The sequence below is a fragment of the Mesoplodon mirus genome (assembly GCF_964341445.2).
Source record: "Mesoplodon mirus genome assembly, chromosome: 3".
Classification (NCBI taxonomy): Eukaryota; Metazoa; Chordata; class Mammalia; order Artiodactyla; family Ziphiidae; genus Mesoplodon; species Mesoplodon mirus.
Genome location: NC_138978.1, coordinates 61,052,682 through 61,073,440, shown reverse-complemented (window position 1 = coordinate 61,073,440; position 20,759 = coordinate 61,052,682). Strand labels below are relative to the sequence as shown.

General features: G+C 35.2%; 1 protein-coding gene across 1 annotated transcript in view; it reads left to right on the top strand.

Annotated features, from left to right (window-relative positions):
- The window catches only part of DNAI4 (dynein axonemal intermediate chain 4), a gene marked incomplete at its 5' end in the record, with an annotated part of 112,281 nt that overhangs the window by 66,331 nt on the left and 25,191 nt on the right, over window positions 1–20,759 (top strand). Inside the window, 1 exon segment of the mRNA XM_082611935.1 lies at window positions 17,518–17,717. Coding sequence (XP_082468061.1) covers window positions 17,518–17,717 — 200 coding nt within the window.

Below are 20,759 nucleotides of genomic sequence, written 5' to 3'. Positions count from 1 at the left end.
TGTGGTGAATGGGCTTAATTGCTTGGCGGCATGTGGGACCTTCCTGGACCAGGGCTTGAACCCGTGTCCCCTACATTGGCAGGTGGATTCTTAACCACTGCCACCAGGGAAACCCCACATTCTTGATAATGCCTGCCGTTGACAATCTTTTTAATAACTTTTTTGTCATTTGTATATCTACTTCTGTGTAATATTTGGTCAAGTTCTTTGTGCATTTTAAAATTGAGTTGTCTTTTTGAAAAAAAATCAAGTTGTAAGAGCTTTTTTTAAAAAAAATATATTCTGGATACAAGCTCTTTGAAAGATACAACTATTTTCTTTAAGCCTATAACATATATTTGTCTGTTGTTGAGCAGAGGTTTTTAATTTTGATGAAGTCTTATCTATCAGTTTTTCCTTTTGTAGTAAATACTTTCCATGTATTCTCTAAGAAATCTTTGCCTGCCCCAAGGTTGCAAATGTCTTTGTCTTGTTTCTGAACTTAGGATAAAGGAATTCAGTATTTCATTGTTAAATAAGATGTTAAGTATAGTTTTGTATAGATGCCTTTTACTGGTTTGAGGAAATTTCCTTCTCATTCCAGTTTGCTAGATATTTTTAAACATAAATCGGTGTTGAATTTTGTTCAAAACATTTTCTAAATTATTAAAACAATTATGTAATTTTTTCCTTTAATCTGTCAATGTGGCCAGTTACATTGCTTGATTTTAAAATGTTAAAACAAACTGAATTCCTCTGGTTAAACTTCACTTGGTTATGATATATTATCCTTTTTATATACTGTTGAATTCAATTTTCTAATACTCTATTGAGAATTTTTGTGACTAGTCTCATGCACCATATTTTCTGTAATTTTCTGTTCCTTTGAAGTTCTTTTGTGTTATGATGGACTTATAGTATGAGTTTTGAAAGTCTTCCCTCATTCTCTGTTTTCAAAAAAAATTTGCGTATTATTTCTTCTTTAAATGTTTGATAAAATTTACCAGTGAAACCATCTGAGGTGGAGTTTTCTTTATAGAAATTTTTCAAATTGCAAATTTAATTTCTTTGACAAATATAGGGTTATTCTATTCCTACCTGTGTCAGTTTTGGTAATTTGTAAGGAATTTACCCGTTTTGTCTATGTTGTTGAAATTATATGCATAAAGTTGTTCATAATATCCTCTCTTTAAATTCTTTTGATATCTATAGGATTTATAGTGGTATCTCCTATTTCATTCTTCATATTGGTCATTTGTGACTTTTTTCTCTTTTTTATTAGTCTAGTTAGGGCTTTTTCAATTATACTAATCCTTTCAACAATATCTTCTTGTTTCAATGATTTACTCAATTTTTTGGTCTTTTTAAAAAAAAACTTCAGTTATTTTCATTTTTACTTTTATGCTTTTCTTCATTGAATTTAATCTACTCTTCTTTTTGTAGCTTCTTAAGATGAAAGTTTGGATCATTGATTTTACATCTTTTTTCATGACTAAGATAGGCATTTAATACTATAAATTTTCCTGCCTCTTACAAATATTGATATCTTGTGTTTTTATTATTATTCAGTTCCAAATAATTTTTAATTTTCCATGCGGGTTTTTCTTTGATGTTTAGGTTAGTTAAAAGTATGCTGTTTAGGGCTTCCCTGATGGCACAGTGGTTGGGAGTCCGCCTGCCGATGCAGGGGACGCGGGTTTGTGCCCTGGTCCGGGAGGATCCCACGTGCCGCGGAGCGGCTGGGCCCGTGGACCATGGCCGCTGAGCCTGCACATCTGGATCCTGTGCTCCGCAACGGGAGAGGTCACAGCGGTGAGAGGCCCGCGTACCGCAAAAAAAAAAAAAAAAAAAAAAAAAAAGTATACTGTTTAGTTTCCAAGTTTTTAGTAATTTTTTATTCATCTTTTCTTACTGAATTCTAATTTAACATGGCGGTCAGAGAACATATTCTATATGATTTCTACCCTTTGAAATTTATTAAGAATTATTTTATGGCCCAGCATATGATGAATGTTCCACACTCAAGAAGATGGGGTATTCTATTATTTAGTGCAGTATTCTTTAGATGTTAAGTATGTCAAATTGATTGATAGTGTTTTACAAATCTTTCATTTTTATTGAGTTTTTGTTGACTTGTTCTATCAACTAATGAGAAAGTATTGTTAGTATCTTTAATTATGATTATGGATTTGTCTCTATTTTCTCTAGGCTTATTAATTTTACTGTATATATTTGAGAGCTTTATTATCAGATACATTCATACTTAAATTGTTCTATCTAGTTTAGATCCCTACCTTCACACACTTTAGAAAAAGCTAATTTAAAAAACAAGATAATCTGAACATAAGTTCACTGCTTGATAAAACAAACTTCAACACTGTATTGTTTGTAAGAAAACACAATCTAGTCATTCAGTGCTGTAAATTTTATGATGTACAGCCTCCAATAAAAATAATTACTAGTCATGTAAAGAAGCAGGAAAATGTGAGCCATAATTGAGAAAAATCAATTAATAGAAATGGATGAAAAGATGACTGAGATGGTGCAAAAGCAGACAAGGACCTTTTTTTTAAATAGATCTTTATTGGAGTATAATTCCTTCACAATATTGTGTTAGTTTCTGTTGTACAACAAAGTGAATCAGCCATATGCATACATCTGTCCCCACATCCCATCCCTCTTGAGCCTCCCTCCCATCCTCCCTATCCCACCCCTCTAGGTCATCACAAAGCACTGAGCTGATCTCCCTGTGCTATGCGGCTGCTTCCCACTAGCTAACTATTTTACATTCGGTAATGTATATATGTCGATGCTACTCTCACTTCACCCCAGCTTCCCCCTCCCACCCCGTGTCCTCAAGTCCATTCTCTGTGTCTACGTCTTTATTCCTGCCCTGCAGCTAGGTTCAACAGTACCATTTTTTGTTTTTGTTTTTTAGATGCCATATATATGCATTAGCATATGGTATTTGTTTTTCTCTTTCTGGCTTACTTCACTCTGTATGACAGATTCTAGGTCCATCCACCTCACTACAAATAACTCAATTTCATTTCTTTTTATGGCTGAGTAATATTCCATTGTATATATGTGTCACATCTTCTTTATCCATTTATCTATCGATGGACATTTAGGTTGGTTCCATGTCCTGGCCATTGTAAACAGAGTTGCATTGAACATTGTGGTACATGACTCTTTTTGAATTATGGTTTTCTCAGGGTATATGCCTAGTAGTGGGATTGCTGAGTCATATGGTAGTTCTATTTTTAGTTTTTAAAGGAACCTCCATACTGTTTTCCATAGTGGTTGTATCAATTTACATTGCTACCAACAGTGCAGGAGGGTTCCCTTTTCACCACACCCTTTCCAGCATTTATTGTTTCTAGATTTTTTGATAATGGCCATTCTGACTGGCATGAGGAGATACATCATTGTAGTGCTTTTTATGGTTGTTTTTTAAATTTTTTATTTATTTATTTTTGGCTGCGTTGGGTCTTTGTTGTGTGCAGTCTCTCTCCGGTCATGGCAAGTGGGGGCTACTCTTCGTTGCAGTGCGCGGGCTTCTCATTGCAGTGGCCTCTCTTGTTGTGGAGCACAGGCTCTAGGCATGCGGGCCTCAGCAGTTATGGCATGCAGGTCCAGCAGTTGCGGCTCGTGGGTTCTGCAGTGCAGGCTCAGCAGCTGTGGTGCATGGACTTAGTTGCTCTGTGGCATGTGCAATCTTCCCAGACCAGGGCTCGAACCCGTGTCCCCTGCATTGGCAGGCAGACTCCCAACCACTGCAGCAGCAGGGAAATCCCCTCATTGTACTTTTGACTTGAATTTCTCTAATAACTAGTGATGTTGAGCATCTTTTCATGTGCCTCTGGCCATCTGTATGTCTTCCTTGGTGAAATGTATATTTAGGTCTGCTGTCCATTTTTTAACTGGATTGTTTGATTTTTTGATATTGAGCTCCATGAGCTGTTTGTATATTTTGAAGATTAATCCTTTGTCTGTTGTTTCATTTGCAAATGTTTTCTCCCATTCTGAGGGTTGTCTTTTTGTCTAGTTTATGGTTTCTTTTGCTGTGCAAAATCTTTTAAGTTTAATTAAGTCCCATTTGTTTTTATTTCCATTACTCTAGAAGGTAGGTCAAAAAAAGATCTTGCTATGATTTATGTCAAAGAGTGTTCTTCCTATGTTTTCCTCTAAGAGTTTTATAGTGTCTGGTCTTACATTTAGGTCTTTAATCCATTTGGGGTTTATTTTTGTGTATGGTATTAGGTAGTGTTCTAATTTCATTGCTTTACATGTAGCTGTCCAGTTTTCCCAGCACCACTTATTGAAGAGGCTATCTTTTCTCCATTGTATGTTCTTGCCTCCTCTGTCGTAAATTAGGTGACCATATGTGCGTTGGTTTATCTCTGGGCATTCTATCCTGTACCATTGATATATATTTCTGTTTTTGTGCCAGTACCATACTGTCTTGATTACTGTAGCTCTGTGGTATAGTTTGAAGTCAGGGAGCCTGATCCCTCCAGCTCCGCTTTTCTTTCTCAAGATTGCTTTGGCTATTCGGGGTCTTTTGTGTTTTCATATGAATTGTAAAATTTTTTTGTTCTAATTCTGTGAAGAATGCCATTGGTAGTTTGATAGGGATTGCATTGAATCTGTAGATTGCTTTGGGCAGTATAGTCATTTTCACAATGTTGATTCTTCCAAACCAAGAACATGGTATATTCCTCCATCTGTTTATGTCATCTTTGATTTCTTTCATCAGTGTTTTATAGTTTTCTGAGTACAAGTCTTTTGCCTCCTTATGCAGGTTTATTCCTAGGTATTTTAATCTTTTTGTTGCAGTGATAAATGGGAGTGTTTCCTTAATTTCTCTTTCTGATTTTTTGTTGTTGGTGTATAGGAATGCCAGGGATTTCTGTGCATTAATTTTGTACCCTGCTACTTTACCAAATTCATTGATTAGTTCTAGTAGTTTTCTGGTGGCATCTATAGGATTATTTATGTATGGTATCATGTCATCGGCACACAGTGAAAGTTTTATCTCTTCTTTTCCAATTTATATTCCTTTTATTTCTTTTTCTTCTCTGATTGCTGTGGCTAGGACTTCCAAAACTATGTTGAATAAGAGTGGCGAGAGTGGGAATCCTTGTCTTGTTCCTTATCTTAGTGGAAATGCTTTCAGTTTTCACCATTGAGTATGATGCTTGCTGTGGTTTATCATATATGGCCTTTATTATGGTGAGGTAGGTCCCCTCTATGCCCATTTTCTGTAGAGTTTTTATCATAAATGGCTGTTGAATTTTGTCAAAAGCTTTTTCTGCATCTATTGAGATGATCATATGGTTTTTATTCCTTAATTTATTAATGTGGTGTATCACATTGATTGATTTGCTTATACTGAAGAATCCTTGCATCCCTGGGATAAATCCCACTTGATTATGGTGTACGATCCTTTTAAAGTGCTGTTGGATTCTGTTTGCTAGTATTTTATTGAGGATTTTTGCATCTATGCTCATCAGTGATATTGGTCTATAATTTTCTTTATTTTGTGATATCTTTTTCTGGTTTTGGTATCAGGGTGATGGTGGCTTTGTAGAATGAATTTGGGAGTGTTTCTCCCTCTGCAATATTTTGGAAGAGTTTGAGAAGGATTGGTGTTAGCTCTTCTCTTGATGTTTGATAGAATTCTTCTGTGAAGCCATCTGGTCCTGGACTTTTTTTTTGTCGAATATTTTTAATTACGGTTTCAATTTCATTACATGTGATCAATCTGTTTATATTTTCTAATTCTTCCTGGTTCAGTCTTGGAAAATTGTACCTTTCCAAGAATTTGTTCATTTCTGTGTGGTTGTCCATTTTATTGGCATATAGTTGTTTGTAGTAGCCTCTTATAATCCTTTGTATGCCTGCAGTGTCACTTGTGATTTCTGCTTTTCCATTTCTAACTTTATTGATTTGTGTCCTCTCCCTTTTATTCTTGAGTAGTCTGGCTAAGGGTTTATTAATTTTGTTTATCTTCTCAAAGAACCAGCTTTTAGTTTTATTGATCTTTGTTATTGTTTTCTTCATTTCTATTTCATTTATTTCTGTTCTGATCTTTATGATTTCTTTCCTTCTACTAACTTTAAGATTTGTTTGTTCTTCTTTCTGTAGTTGCTTTAGGTGTAAGGTTAGATTGTTTATTTGTGGTTTTTCTTGTTTCTTGAGGTAGGGTTGTATTGCTATAAACTTTCCTCTTAGAACTGCTTTTGCTGCATCCCATAGGTTTTGGGTCATTGCATTTTTGTTATCATTTGTTTCTAGGTATTTTTTGATTTCGACTTCGAGTTCTTCAGCGATCTCTTGGTTATTTAGTAATGTATTCTTTAGCCTCCATGTACTTGTGCTTTTTACAGTTTTTTTCCTGTAATTTATTTCCAATCTCATAGTGTTGTGGTCAGAAAAGATGCTTGATATGATTTCAATTTTCTTAAATTTACCAAGGCTTGATTTGTGACCCAAGGTGTGATCTATCCTGGAGAATGTTCCATGAGCACTTGAGAAGAAAGTGTATTCTGCTGTTTTTGGATGGAATGTCCTATAAATACCAATTAAGTCCATCTTGTTACTGTATCATTTAAAGCTGTGTTTACTTATTTATTTTCATTTTGGATGATCTGTGCATTGGTGTAAGTGAGGTGTTAAAATCCCTTACTATTATTGTGTTACTGTTGATTTCTCCTTTCATCGTTGTTACCGTTTGCCTTATGTACTGAAGTGCTCCTATGTTGGGTGCATAAACATTTATAATTGTTATATCTTCTTCTTGGATTGATCCTTTGATCATTATGTAGTGTCCCTCCTTATCTCTTGTAACATTCATTATTTTAAAGTCTATTTTATCTGATACAAATATTGCTACTCCAGCTTTCTTTTGATTTCCATTTGCATGGCATATCTTTTTCCATCCTTTCACTTTCAGTGTGTATGTGTCCATAGGTCTGAAGTGGGTCTCTTGTAGACAGCATATAGATGGGTCTTGTTTTTATATGCATTCAGCCGGTCTGTGTCTTTTGTTTGGGCATTTAATCCATTTACATTCAAGGTTATTATTGATAGGTATGTTCCTATTACCATTTTCTTAATTGTTTTGTTTTGGGTTTGTTTTTGTGTGCATTTTTCTTTTCTTGTGTTTCCCACCAATGAAGTTTCTCTAGCATTTGTTGTAAAGCTGTTTTGGTGGTGCTGAATTCTCTTAGCTTTCAATTGTCTGAAAAGCTTTTAATTTCTCTGTCGTATCTGAATGAGATCCTTTCTGGATAGAGTAATCTTGGTTGTAGGTTTTTCTCTTTCATCACTTTAAGTATATCCTGCCACTCCCTTCTGGCCTTCAGAGTTTCTGCTGAAAAATCAGCTGATAATCTTATTGGGATTCCTTTGTATGTTATTTTTTGTTTTTCCCTTGCTGCTTTTAATATTTCTTGTGTGTGTTTAATTTTTGTTAGTTTGATTAATATGTGTCTTGGTGTGTTTCTCCTAGGGTTTATCCTGTATGGGACTCTGCACTCCTGGACTTGGGTGACTGTTTCCTTTCCCATGTTAGGGAAGTTTTCCACTATAATGTCTTCAAATATTTTCTCAGTCCCTTTCTTTTTCTCTTCTTCTGGGACCCGTATAGTTTGAATGTTGGTGTGTTTAGTGTTGTCCCAGAGGTCTCTAAGATTGTCTTCAATTCTTTTCATTCTCTTTTCTTTATTCTGCTCCTCTGCAGTTATTTCCACCATTTTGTCTTCCAGCTCACTTATTCGTTCTTCTGCCTCAGTTATTCTGTGATTGATTCCCACTAGTGTATTTTTCATTTCAGTTACTCTGTTGTTCATCTCTGTTTGTTTGTTCTTTAGTTCTTCTAGATCTTTGTTAAACATTTCTTGTATTTTCTCAATCTGTGCCTCCATTTTTTCCCCGAGATTCTGGATCATCTTTACTATCATTACTCTGAATTCTTTTTCAGGTAGAGTGCCTATTTCCTCTTCAAGTTTTTGGTCTTTTAGGTTTTTACCTAGCTGCTTCATCTGTTACATATTTTTCTGCCATTTCTTTTTTTTTTTTTTTATGAGCAGGATTGTGTTCCTGTCTTACTGGTTGTTTGGCCTGAGGCTTCCAACTCTGGAGTTTGTAGGCTGTTTGGTAGAACTGGGTGTTGGTGCTGAGATTAGGATCTCTGTGAGACCTCACTCCGATGAATATTCCCTAGGGTCTGAGGTTCTCTGTTAGTCCAGTGGCTTAGACTCAGAGCTCCTGCTGTAGAAGCTTTGGCTCAACCCCCGGCTCGTGAACCAAGGTCTGGTTCACTTGGGGGTTCCTCCCATCTCCTTGGGTGTCAGGGTTCCCCACCAGTGGCCAGCAGGTGCCCTAGTTGTAGGGAGACACTAACTCGAGGCAAGGAATTTTAAAAAGCTATTGTACCCAGAATAGCCAACACAATATTGAAGGAGAAGAACAAAGTTGGAGGACTGGAATTACCTGACTTCAAGAATTACCATAAAGGTACAGTAGTTAAGACAGTGTGGTATTGGTGAAAGAAAAGACACACAGATCAATGAAACAGAACAGAAAGCCCAGAATAGATACATGTAAGTATAGCCAACTGATCTTTGACCAAGGAGGAAAGGCAATACAATGGGAAAAAAAGATAGTGTTTTCAACAAATGGTACTGGAACAACTGAATATTTATGGGGAAAATAAAGAATGTAGATACAGATCTTACACTTTTCACAAAAATTAACTCAAAATGGATCACAAACCTCAATGTAAGATGCAGAATTATAAAACTCATAGAGGACAACACAGGAGAAAATCTAGAGGATGTTGGATATGATGATGACTTTTTAGATTTAATATCAAAGGCATGATCTATTGAAAGGAATAATTGATAAGCCTGACTTCATTACAATTAAAAAGTTATACCATATTGATACAGTATGACTCAGAAATTTCACTCCTGGATATATAGCCAAAAAAACCAAAAGCAATAGTTCTAAAAGGTACATGTACCCCAATGTTCATAGCAGCATTATTTACAAGTGCCAAGATATGGAACCAACCTAAGTGTCCATCAACAGATAAACGGATAAAGAAAATATGGTATATATATATATATATATATATATATATATATATATATATATATATATACACAATGGAATACTACTCAGCCAAAAATAAAAATGAAAATTTGCCATTTGCAGCAAAATGGATGGATTTGGAGGGCATTATGCTAAGTGAAATAAGTCAGACAGAGAAAGACATATACTGTGTATCACTTATATGTGGAATCTAAAAATACAAAAAACTAGTGAATATAACAAAAGAAGAAGCAAACTTACAGATATAGAGAACAAATTAGTGGCTACCAGTGAGGAGAGGGAAGGTAGGAGGGGCCATGTAGGGGATTAAGAGATACAAACTATTAGGTATAGAATAAGCTTCAAGAATATATTGTACAACACATGGAATATAGCCAATTTTTATAATTACTGTAAATGGAGTATAATCTTTAAAAATTATGACTCACTATATTGTACACTTTTAACTTATATAATATTGTACAACTATACTTCAATAAAAAATAATTTAAAAAAAACAAAAAAACTTATGCCCTATGAAAGGCATTGTCAGCAGAATGAGAAGTCAAGTCACAGACTGGAGAAAATATTTGCAAAAGACATATCTGGTAAAGGACTCATCCAATATATACAAATATCTCTTAAAACTCAACAATAAGGAAACAAACAACATAATTTTTAAAAATGGGCAAAAGACCTAACAGATACCTCACCAAAGAGCTATACAGAGGGCAAATAAGCATGTAAGAAGATACTTAACATTATATATTAAGGAACTTCCAATTAAAACATCAATGGGATTCCACCACAAAACTATTGAATAGCTAAAATCCAAAACATTGATACTACCAAATGTAGTATCCACAAAGATGTGGAGCAACAAGTATTCTCATTCAGTGTTGGTGGGAATGCACAATGGTTCATCCACTTTGGAAGATAGTTTGGCAGTTTCTTACAAAACTAAACATGCTGTAACCATTCGGTCTATAACTGCACTCCTTTGTATTTACCCAAAGCAGTTGAATAATTATATCTACACAGAAATCTGCATGCAGATGTTTATAGCAGCTTTATTCATAATAGCCAAAACTTGGAGGCAAACAAGGTGTTCTTCAGTAGGTGAATGGATGAATAAATTGCAGTATATCCAGACAATAGAATATTATTCAGCACTAAAAAGAAATTAGTTATCGAGCCATGAACAGACATGGAGAAAACCTAAATGCGTGTTACTAAGTGAAAGAAGCCAACCTGAAAATGCTACATACTCTGATTACAACTGTATGACATTCTGGAAAGGGAAAAAGTTTGGAGACAGTAAAAAAAATAGGCATTTCCAGGGATTAGAGGGTTGGGAGAAATGAATAAGCAGAGCACATAAGATTTTTAGAGTGATGAAACTATTCTGCATGATACATAATGGTGGGTACATGTCATTGTACACTCATCCAAACCTGTAGAATGTACAATACCAAGAGTGAATCCTAATGTAAACTATGGACTTTGGGGGATAATGATTTGTCAGTATGGGTTCACTGATTGTAACAAATGTACTAGTGGTGCAGGATGTTGATCTGGAAGAGGCTATGCATATATTTGTGTGTGAGTATTTGGGAACTCTGCACTTTGAGTCCAATTTTGCTGTGAACCTAAAACTACTCTAAAAAATAAAGTTTATTAAAGAAAAAGCTATAAAAATATGCTTAAGGATTTAAAGAAAATAAGAATACAATGAGAAAAGTAATGAAAGCTACATATAGGACCAAATAGAACTTCTAGAGCTGAAATACATAATACATGAAAAATTTACTGTTTGGGTTTAACAGAATACTAAAAACTGAAGAAGATCAGTGAACTCAAAGACAAGCAAGAGGAACATTCCAAACTGGAGTATGGAGATAAACAAGGCCAAAAAAAAAAAAAAAGCCTCAGTGACCTGTGTCACAAGATCATGTGATTTAATATGCATGTAATTGGAATTGTAGTACTAGAATAAAGAGGAGGAAAAGCAGAAAAATATTTGAAGAAAGAGTAGCTAGAAATTTTCCATACTTGAAAAAAATCTTTAAACCAACAATTATAAGAAGCTCAATGAAACCCAAGCAAGATAAACACAATGAAAACCACATTGAGGAACATTATAAGTAATATGTCAAAAAAAGAATGTTAAAAATTGCCAGAAAAAACACGTTACACTTAGGGAAGAAAGCTAATAATGCCCTTATTTCTTAACAGAAGCCAGAAGACAATGCAATGACATTTTTACTGTGCTAAAAAATTCTATATCTAGAGAAAATATCCTTCAAAAATCAAGGTGAAATAAAAACATGTTCAGACAAACAAAAGCTGAGAGAATTCATTGCTAGCAGACCAGCACTGTAAAAAATGTTAAAGGAAGTTCTTCAGCCTGATGGAAAATATTAATAGAAACCAGAATCTAAACAAAAAAATGGAGAATGCTAGAATTTGAAAATGTGAGTAAAAGTAAGAGACATTTCTCACCATTTTAAATTTCTTTAAAGATAATTGACAATATAATTCTATATTTTATATGGCAAAGCAAAGGACCTAGAATAATCAAGTCAATTTTGAAACAGAAGAATAAAGTTGAAGGACTTACCCCACCAGATTACAAGTGACTATAAAGCTACAGTAATCAAGGCAGTGTGGTATTTGTCTAAGGATAGACATATAGATGATTGAAACAGAGTAGTGAGTCCAGAAATAAACACAGACCTATATGGTCAATTGATTTTTAACAAACATGCCAAGGTGATTCAATAGAGAAAGACTGATCTTTTAAAAATGGTGCTGAAACCACATCTTCTTTATCCATTCATCCGATGATGGACACTTAAGTAGAAGATGTGGCACATATATACAATGGAATATTACTCAGCCATAAAAAGAAATGAAACTGAGCTATTTGTAATGAGGTGGATAGACCTAGAATCTGTCATAGAGAGTGAAGTAAGTCAGAAAGAGAAAGACAAATACCGTATGCTAACACATATATATGGAATTAAAAAAAAAATGTCATGAAGAACCTAGGGGTAAAACGGGAATAAAGACACAGACCTACTTGAGAATGGACTTGAGGATATGGGGAGGGGGAAGGCTAAGCTGTGACAAAGCGAAAGAGAGGCATGGACATATATACACTACCAAACGTAAGGTAGATAGATAGTGGGAAGCAGCCGCAGAGCACAGGGAGATCAGCTCGGTGCTTTGTGACCGCCTGGAGGGGTGGGATGGGGAGGGTGGGAGGGAGGGAGATGCATGAGGGAAGGGATGTGGGAACAGATGTATATGTATGACTGATTCACTTTGTTATAAAGCAGAAACTAATAAAAAATTATATATATATATAGAAAAAAAAATGGTGCTGAAACAGTTGGATATCCATATGGGCAGAAAAATGAACATCAACCCTCACCTCATATCATATGTATAAATTAACTCAGAATGGGCCATAGATTTAAATGTAAAAATTAAAACTATAAAGTTCTAGAAGAAGGTAAAAGAAAAATTATTTGTGATCTTAGCGTAAGAAAAGATACTTAATACACAAAAATCCCAAGGCATAAAGGAAGAAAATTAATAAGACTTTTGCAATAGTTAAAACACCTGCTCTTTGAATAACACTGTTAGGAAAAAAATGCAAGGCAACAGACTAGAAAAATATGTTTGCAATACATACATCTGACTAAAGACTTAAGTTTTGAATATGTAATGGACATTTACAGCCCAATAAAAAGAAGATAAACAGCCTAATGAAAAAATAGACAAAAGATTGTAAAGCAATTACACTCTAATAAAGATGTTTAAAAAATTAGACAAAAGGTTTGAACAGGAACTTCACCCAACAAATAGACACCTGAAAATGTACTAAACATGGTCATCAAGGAAATGCAAGTTAAAATCAATACACTAGCCAGAATGGCTAAAATTAAAAAGACTGACAAAACCAAGTGTTAGCAAAAACATGGAGCAGCTTGGGTTTTTCATATATTGCTGTGTGAGTATAAAATTGTACAACCCAGAAGTCTGCTAGGAAGTTTCTTAAAATGTTAAATACATATCCATCCAATGACCCAATAATCCTTTTCCTGGATATTTACCCGAGAGAAAAAAATATGTCCACAAAAAAGACTTATATAAGAATGCTCATTACAGCTTTATTCATAGTAACCCCAAACTGGAAAAAGCCCAGGTATCCATCAGTAGGTCAATGCTTAAACAAATGCTGGAGCACTACTCAACAATAAAAATGAGTGCACTACTTATATACATAATAACCTTGATGGATTTCAAAAACATTGTTAAGTGAAAGAATTCAGACACAAAAGAATGCATACCAATGGGCCCATTTTCATGATATGCTATAACTGACAAAACTACTCCAAGGTTTTAGCAATTAAACCAGTGCCTGCCTATGGTAGATTAGGTTTGACTGGAAAGTAGCATGAGGAAACTTTTTCAGTTGATGGATATTTTCTGCATCTTGATTGGATTGTTGGTTACATCAGTGTGTATATTTATCAAAACTCATCAAACTGTACAGCTAAAACCTATGCATGTCAATGATTGTAATTTTTTTCACAATTAAAAAATGCTGTGGTATTTATATTATCTGGGATTCATTTAAAGAGTGATATACCACTGTTATTTTTTAACAGCTTTATTGAAGTATAAGTGACAATAAACTGCCAATGCTTAAGGCATACAATTCAAAAGCTTTGATATATCACCACAGTCAATGAATATATACAATTATATATAATGATATATATGTATATCTCAAATGTTTTTTTCATGTCTTTTATAATCCTTTCTTCTTGTTCCTCTTTACCCCTCTCCTATCCTTAAGAAGCCACTGATTTGCTTTATATCCTTAGGTAGATTAGTAGTTTGCATTTTCTAGAATTTTATATAAATGTTCATTATGTACTCTTTTTTATCTAGCTTCTTTTCCTCAGCAAAATTATTAAAATCAAAATTATTATTTCAGATTCACTCATGTTGTTGCATGTATCAATTTTTCACTCTTTTTTATTACTAACTAGTATTCCATTGTATGAATATCCTATACTATGTTTATCCTTTCACCTGTTGATTGATATTTGTTTCTAGTCTGGGGCCATTACAAATAAAGTTGGTAAAAATATTGTTATACAAGTCTTTGTATGGGCATTTGCATTCATTTTTCTTGGGTCAGTACCTAGGAGTGGAATGGGTGGATCACATGTGAGATACAAATTTAACTTTCTTCTTTTCTCATATATGCTTTCTAAGCAGTGCTTTAGCTGAATCTCATAAGATTTGATATTTTGTATTTTCAGTTCATTAAAATATATTTTAAAATTTCTCTTGAGACTTCGTTGACCCATGTGTTGTTATAAATGTGTTAATATACAAATATTTTGGAATTTTCTAGGTATCTTTCTCTTATTTCTAATTTAATTCCATTGTGGTCTAAAGTCATTTTATGGTCCATCTTAAAGAATGTGCTATGGCACTTGAGAAGAACATATATTCTGGTGTTTTTGAATAGAATGTTCTATAAATGTTGGTTAGGTCAAGTTGGTTGATAGTGATGTTCAGGTCATCTGATTTTCTGCCTACTTGTTCTACCAATTATTGAGAGAGGAGCATTGAAATCTCCAATTATGATTGTGTATTTATGTCTCCTTTCAGAGCTATTGGTTTTGATTGTTTATTTGTTTCATGTATTTTGAAGTTGTTAGGTACATACACATTTTGGTTTGTTATAATTCTTAGAGAATCAATTGCTGAGTTTGCTAATTTATACAGGCAGAGATCTGAGGAATATAAGTGGAAATGGGTATTAAGGGTATAGGATAATGATGGAAGGAATGTAAAGTCAGATCAGGTCAAAGTTAATATGGTTCCGCTGAGCGGAGATTCTGGGTACAGTGTTGTAGTTTAAGGATTAGAGATGGCTTTAAGAATTTGTTTTTTGGTTGGCTGATAGTGGACCAAAATGTGGCCTTTACTAAGTGGAGCTGAAGTGTCAGAACTGTCTTGGTATACTCTAAAGAAAAGTATCCAAAGGCGTAGGGACGTTCTAACGTTAGAGCGGACTTATCATGATGACCTGCCTGGTCACTCCAGGAGGGTCCAGATAACATACCTTTCACCACAACTGTGAGAAATAAACTTGTGAGGGCGAGCCCCAACATCCTTGAAGAGCTCTGTGGTCACTCTTCTGTAGGTCAGAAGTTATAGTGAGAGCTGCTGCCTCTGAACTGGGGCCTTAAATACAATAAGGGTAATTGGATCCTGAGGGTGAGGGGGCTAAAGGGCAGCATTTAATCGCCAGAGGAAATGTAGGCGTGGTTACCATAATGGGGACAAGGCAGTAATGAGAATAGTCTGACTTGCAGAGACCCAGGGCACTAGCTAGTTGATTATGATGTCCTTAGAAGAGAAATTGGCAAGTGGTGTATTAGTTTGCTAGGACTGCCATAAGAAAATACCACAAACTGAGTGGCTTAAACAACAGAAATTTACTTCCTCACAGTTCTGGGGGCAGGAAGTCCAAGATCCAGGTGCCAGCAGCATTGGTTTCCTCTGAGGCCTCTCTCCTTGGCTTGCAGATGGCCACCCTCTTGCTGCCTCTTTACACGGTCTTTTCTCTGTGTGTGTGCATCCCTTGTCTCTCTTGGTGTGTCTAAATTTCCTCTTCTTATAAGGATACCAATCATATTGGATTGGGACCCACACTAATAGCCTAATTTTACCTTAATCACCTCTTTAAAGCCCTTGTCTCAAAATACTATTACATTCTGAGGTACTACATTCTTAGGGCTTCAATATATGAATTTTGGGGAGAAATGATTCAGCCCATAATAGACAGTCTTCTTGTAAATTCTTAATCTGTGTAAGCAGTAGAGTTCTAGGTCAAGTGTTTCTAACTTGAAACACTAAAAAACAAAGTCACAGCCCCTTAACCTATTCCTATTCTTGAGTCAGTTTATAGAACCAGAAGTTCTTGAATGAAGGGGAGACTGGGTCCCTTTGAGAATGTATCATGCTACACTGCCAAGAATGTATACTGTTAATATTTATCCCAGCTTTCCCCATAGGGATCTATAGCCTTTTACTAGGGTGACTGTGCATTGTGGGTAAGGAAATAATCAGAAATTTCAGGGATTACTGAACAGTGGCTCTGAGTTCACGCTAGCTCTGGGAGACCCAAAACATCATTGGGGTCTACAAGTCAGAGTAAGGACATGTAAAAGTCAGGTGATCTACAGAATTTTAGATCAGGTTCATCTCACAGTGGGTCCACTGAATCATCCTGTGGTTATTTCCCCGTTCCAGAATGTATACTTGAAACAGAAATATTCAGAAACTGGCAGAATCCCCACATGTTTCTTGACCTGTGGAGTGAGGGCTAATATGGGAGGAAAAGGTGAAGTGGAAGCCACTAGATCTGCCTATACCTATGAAAATAGCACATCATAGCAATACCACCTTTCTGGAGGGATTTCAGAAATTAATGCTACCACCAAGGACTTGAAATATGCAGGAATGTTGACTCTCACCATTCAACTCATCTGTTTAGCTTACATAGAAAACACACGGATCCTAGAGAAAAACAGTGGATTATTGTAAACTTAACCATGTGGTGACTCCAATTGCAGCTGTTGTTTCAGATAGGGTTTCACTGCCCGAGCAAATTAACACATCTCGTGGTACCTAGTGTGTAGCTATTGATACGACAAATGTTTTTATTTTCCCTCAATACCTGTTGGTAAAACCACCAGAAGCTATTTGCTTTCAGCTGGTCAGGTCAGCAGTACACCTTCACGGTTCTGCTTCATGTCATAATTTAGTCTGCAGGGAGCTTTCCCTTCAGCAAGACATCACACTGGTCCATTACATTGATGATATTGTGCTGATTGGACCTAGTGAACAGGAAGTAGACTTAGCTGGTAAGACATTTGCATGTCAGAGGGTGAGAAATAAATCTGACAAAATTTCAGGGGCCTTCCACCTCAGTGAAATTTCCAAGGGTCCAGTGGCATGGAATATGTCAAGATATACCTTCTAAGGTGAAGGATGCATTGTTGCATCTGGTTCCCCTTCAACCAAAAATAGAAGAGACACAATGCCTAGTGGACCTCTTTGCATTTTAGAGGCAACATATTCCTCATTTGGATGAGTCCTCTGGTCCATTTACTGAGTGGTCTGAAAAGCCAATAGATTTGAGTGGGGCCTAGAATGACAGAAGATTCTGCAACAGGCTCTGGCAGCTATTCAGGGTACCCAGTCCCTTGGGCCATATGACCCAGCAGATCTAATGATGGCTGAAGTGTCAGTGGTAGATAGAGATGCTCTTTGGGGACTTTGGTAGATTCCTGTAGGTATAGAGCACAATGATCTTCTTTTAATTTGACTTAATTTTAGAACCAGAACCTGAAGACTTTTTAGTAGGTGAAAAACTTGAAGAGGTAGAAGAAGAGGCTAAGAAGGAAGAGGAAGAAGAAATAGAAATAGGTTCAGAACAATCAACAATACCAGCCAATTTGGAACGACTTTGGTCCTTTTCCTGTGACTTAACCAAAGGCCTTAATGTGAGCAGCCTTGCCTGGAATAAAACAAATCCAGTAAGTTATCAAACATTTTAGTAATTCTGTCTCTAGCATTTAAGGGCACTTGTCAAGTACTAATGAAAACTTTTTTTTCTCAGCTATTAGGCAAAGGATTTAAATGGACATAACCCCTAGTTTTAAAATTCCTCTAAAAACAAGTTCATGTTTTTAAAAGGGGAAAATGAAAACAGTTACAAAATGATGTTTTTCTCCTTTAATATGAAAATGTCACCGTTTTTATTTTAGGAGATGTAGTTGGGACGTGGCATTCTCTGAATCCATATGAGATATTAAGTGAACAAGAAGATAATATATATTTATTTAGTTAACATGGTACCAAACTCATGTGCCCAAATTTGTATTCTCTTTAAAGTAATCATATTTGGAAGTATATACTTAATCCAGTGACCCTGAACAGGTGCAAAATAATTTTGAGATTCCTTAAAATACAGTTACTACTAATAGCAGTAAATACTTAAACAGCACCTACTATGTACCAGGCACTATTGTAAATGTTTTACTTGTATTATCACAACTCTGCTATTTTCCTCATTATGTTGATGAGGAAACTGAAGCAAAGAAAGGATAAATAACTTGCCCAAAGTTATATAACCAGTAAGTGAAACAATTCAAACCCAGACATCTGGCTCCAGAGTTCTTGCTTTTAACTACTGCACTGCTAAGAATCATCCTGAGGAAAATTAGATGAATCATCAAGCGGGAGAATGGTATGTTTGCTTGTCAAAAAGAGATGATTATAGAGTAATGAGACTTATTTTTTCCTGAGGTTTATAAACTCGTTCTGAAGACATGATTCTCCACTAGTAATTTCAAAAATCTTTGTGTAATGGCAGTACCTTTGGAATAAATATTTGGTGTATTTTTAAAACGGTCAAAACTAATTTGTTTAAACTGTCTTGTATTATCCATGTTTTAAGAATTAGCCTTATTATTTTATTGCTACACCTTATAAGGTACTGTGCGCAAACATGATAGTTGTTATGGCTATTAAATGGGTGAATGGAGTCAAAAGGTACAAACTTCCAGTTATAAAATAAGTCATGCTGTAATGTACAGCATGGTGACTATAGTTAATAATACTGCATTGCATATTTGAAAGTTGCTAAGACAGTAGATCTTAAAAGTTCTCATCACAAGAAAAAAATTCTGTAACTATGTATAGTGATGCATATTAACTAGACTTTTTGTGGTGATCATTTCACAATATATACAAATATTGAATCATTATGTTATACACATGAAACTAATATAATATATGTCAATTATACCTCAATAAAAAAATTAATGCTAAAATAACCTAAAAAATCATTTTTGTTGAAACCTAAATTACACAATTCTTAAATTATGTATATTATTTTTGAATAAAATAGAATACTTTTAGTATGGATTTGTCTTTATAAAACTATTTGGGGGGCTTCCCTGGTGGCGCAGTGGTTGAGAATCTGCCTGCCGATGCAGGGGACACGGGTTCGAGCCCTAGTCTGGGAAGATCCCACATGCCACGGAGCAACTGGGCCCGTGAGCCACAACTACTGAGCCTGCGCGTCCGGAGCCTGTGCGTCCAGAGCCTGTGCTCCGCAACAAGAGAGGCCGCGACAGTGAGAGGCCTGCGCATCGCGATGAAGAGTGGCCCCCACTTGCCACAACTAGAGAAAGCCCTCGCACGGAAACGAAGACCCAACACAGCCAAAAATAAAATAAATAAATTTATAAAAAAAAAAAACTATTTGGGAACATCTTGTAGATAAGTGAAATTTAATAAATCAATAATAACCATGTAATAAGGACAGGTGAATCATTTTAAGAAACTGGATATACTAGCATTTAAACATTACTATTGCTATTGGGAATAAGATTAATTTTGAATGAAGCTAAAAAATATATGACAGATGCCATCTATCATATTTATTAATTCATTCTACAAATATTTATTGAGCATTAACTATGTGCCAGGAACTCTGTTAAAGTGCTGGAGATACAGTAGTAATTTAATCACACATAGACACTGACCATATAATACTTTCCTATGTGCTTTAATAAAGAAAATAAATAATTCTGTGGGAACATATAAGAGAGGCTTGTGAATGCTTCTTAGAGGAAGTGATGCCTATGCTGAGTCTAGAAGAGATGAATAGGAGTTTGTCAATGTCAAGATAAAAAAGGTAGTGGTGAAGAGTATTTTAAGACAGAGGGAATTGTGGAGACACGATGTTGGCTTGAAGGTAGGGTGGTGGCAGGACTGTGTTTGTAATATTTCTGATTACAGAGAAGAGGCAGGGTTTGGTCGATCATTAAACTTTTGTCCATACATACTTATAGAGTTGATCTTGAACAACAAGGGAGTTGGGATGCCAACCCCCCATGCAAATGAAAATCCAAGTATAACTTTTGACTCTCCCAAAACTTAACTACTAATGCCTATAGTAGTTGACTGGAAGCCTTGCCAATAACATAGTCAATTAACACATATCTTGTGTGTGATATGTATTATATACTGTATTCTTACAATAAAGTAAACTAGAGAAAAGAAAATGTTATTAAGGAAATCATCAGAGAAAATACATTTATAGTACTGTATTTATCAATACCATTAAGCTTATGTCATCTGTTTAACAGATGAATACTCTGTCAGTACCTGCATCAATACTGTCTTATATGATACAAAACACTGTTGATGTTACATGTATTACTAACATCAGACATCAAAAATGAAAATATCATGTGAAAAATAAATTCATATTTATTTACAGGTATAATGATTTATGCATTGATAATGAAGAAGCAGCAACATGATTGCTTCATGGTAGCCTAGTGTAATTGATATGATTGCTTCAGGATAGCCTAGCCTATAAACTGAGTGAATTATTATAAAGTTTTTATGACATACAGTATTACAGTCATATTCATAATACAGTATTGGAAACACTGTTACATTAAAAAAAAACCTACTTACCTGTGATGATAGGCTGATATGCAGTTTCTCCAATTATGAGAGAGAGGCATACTGTTATGGTAATATAGTTCTTTGAAAGCAAA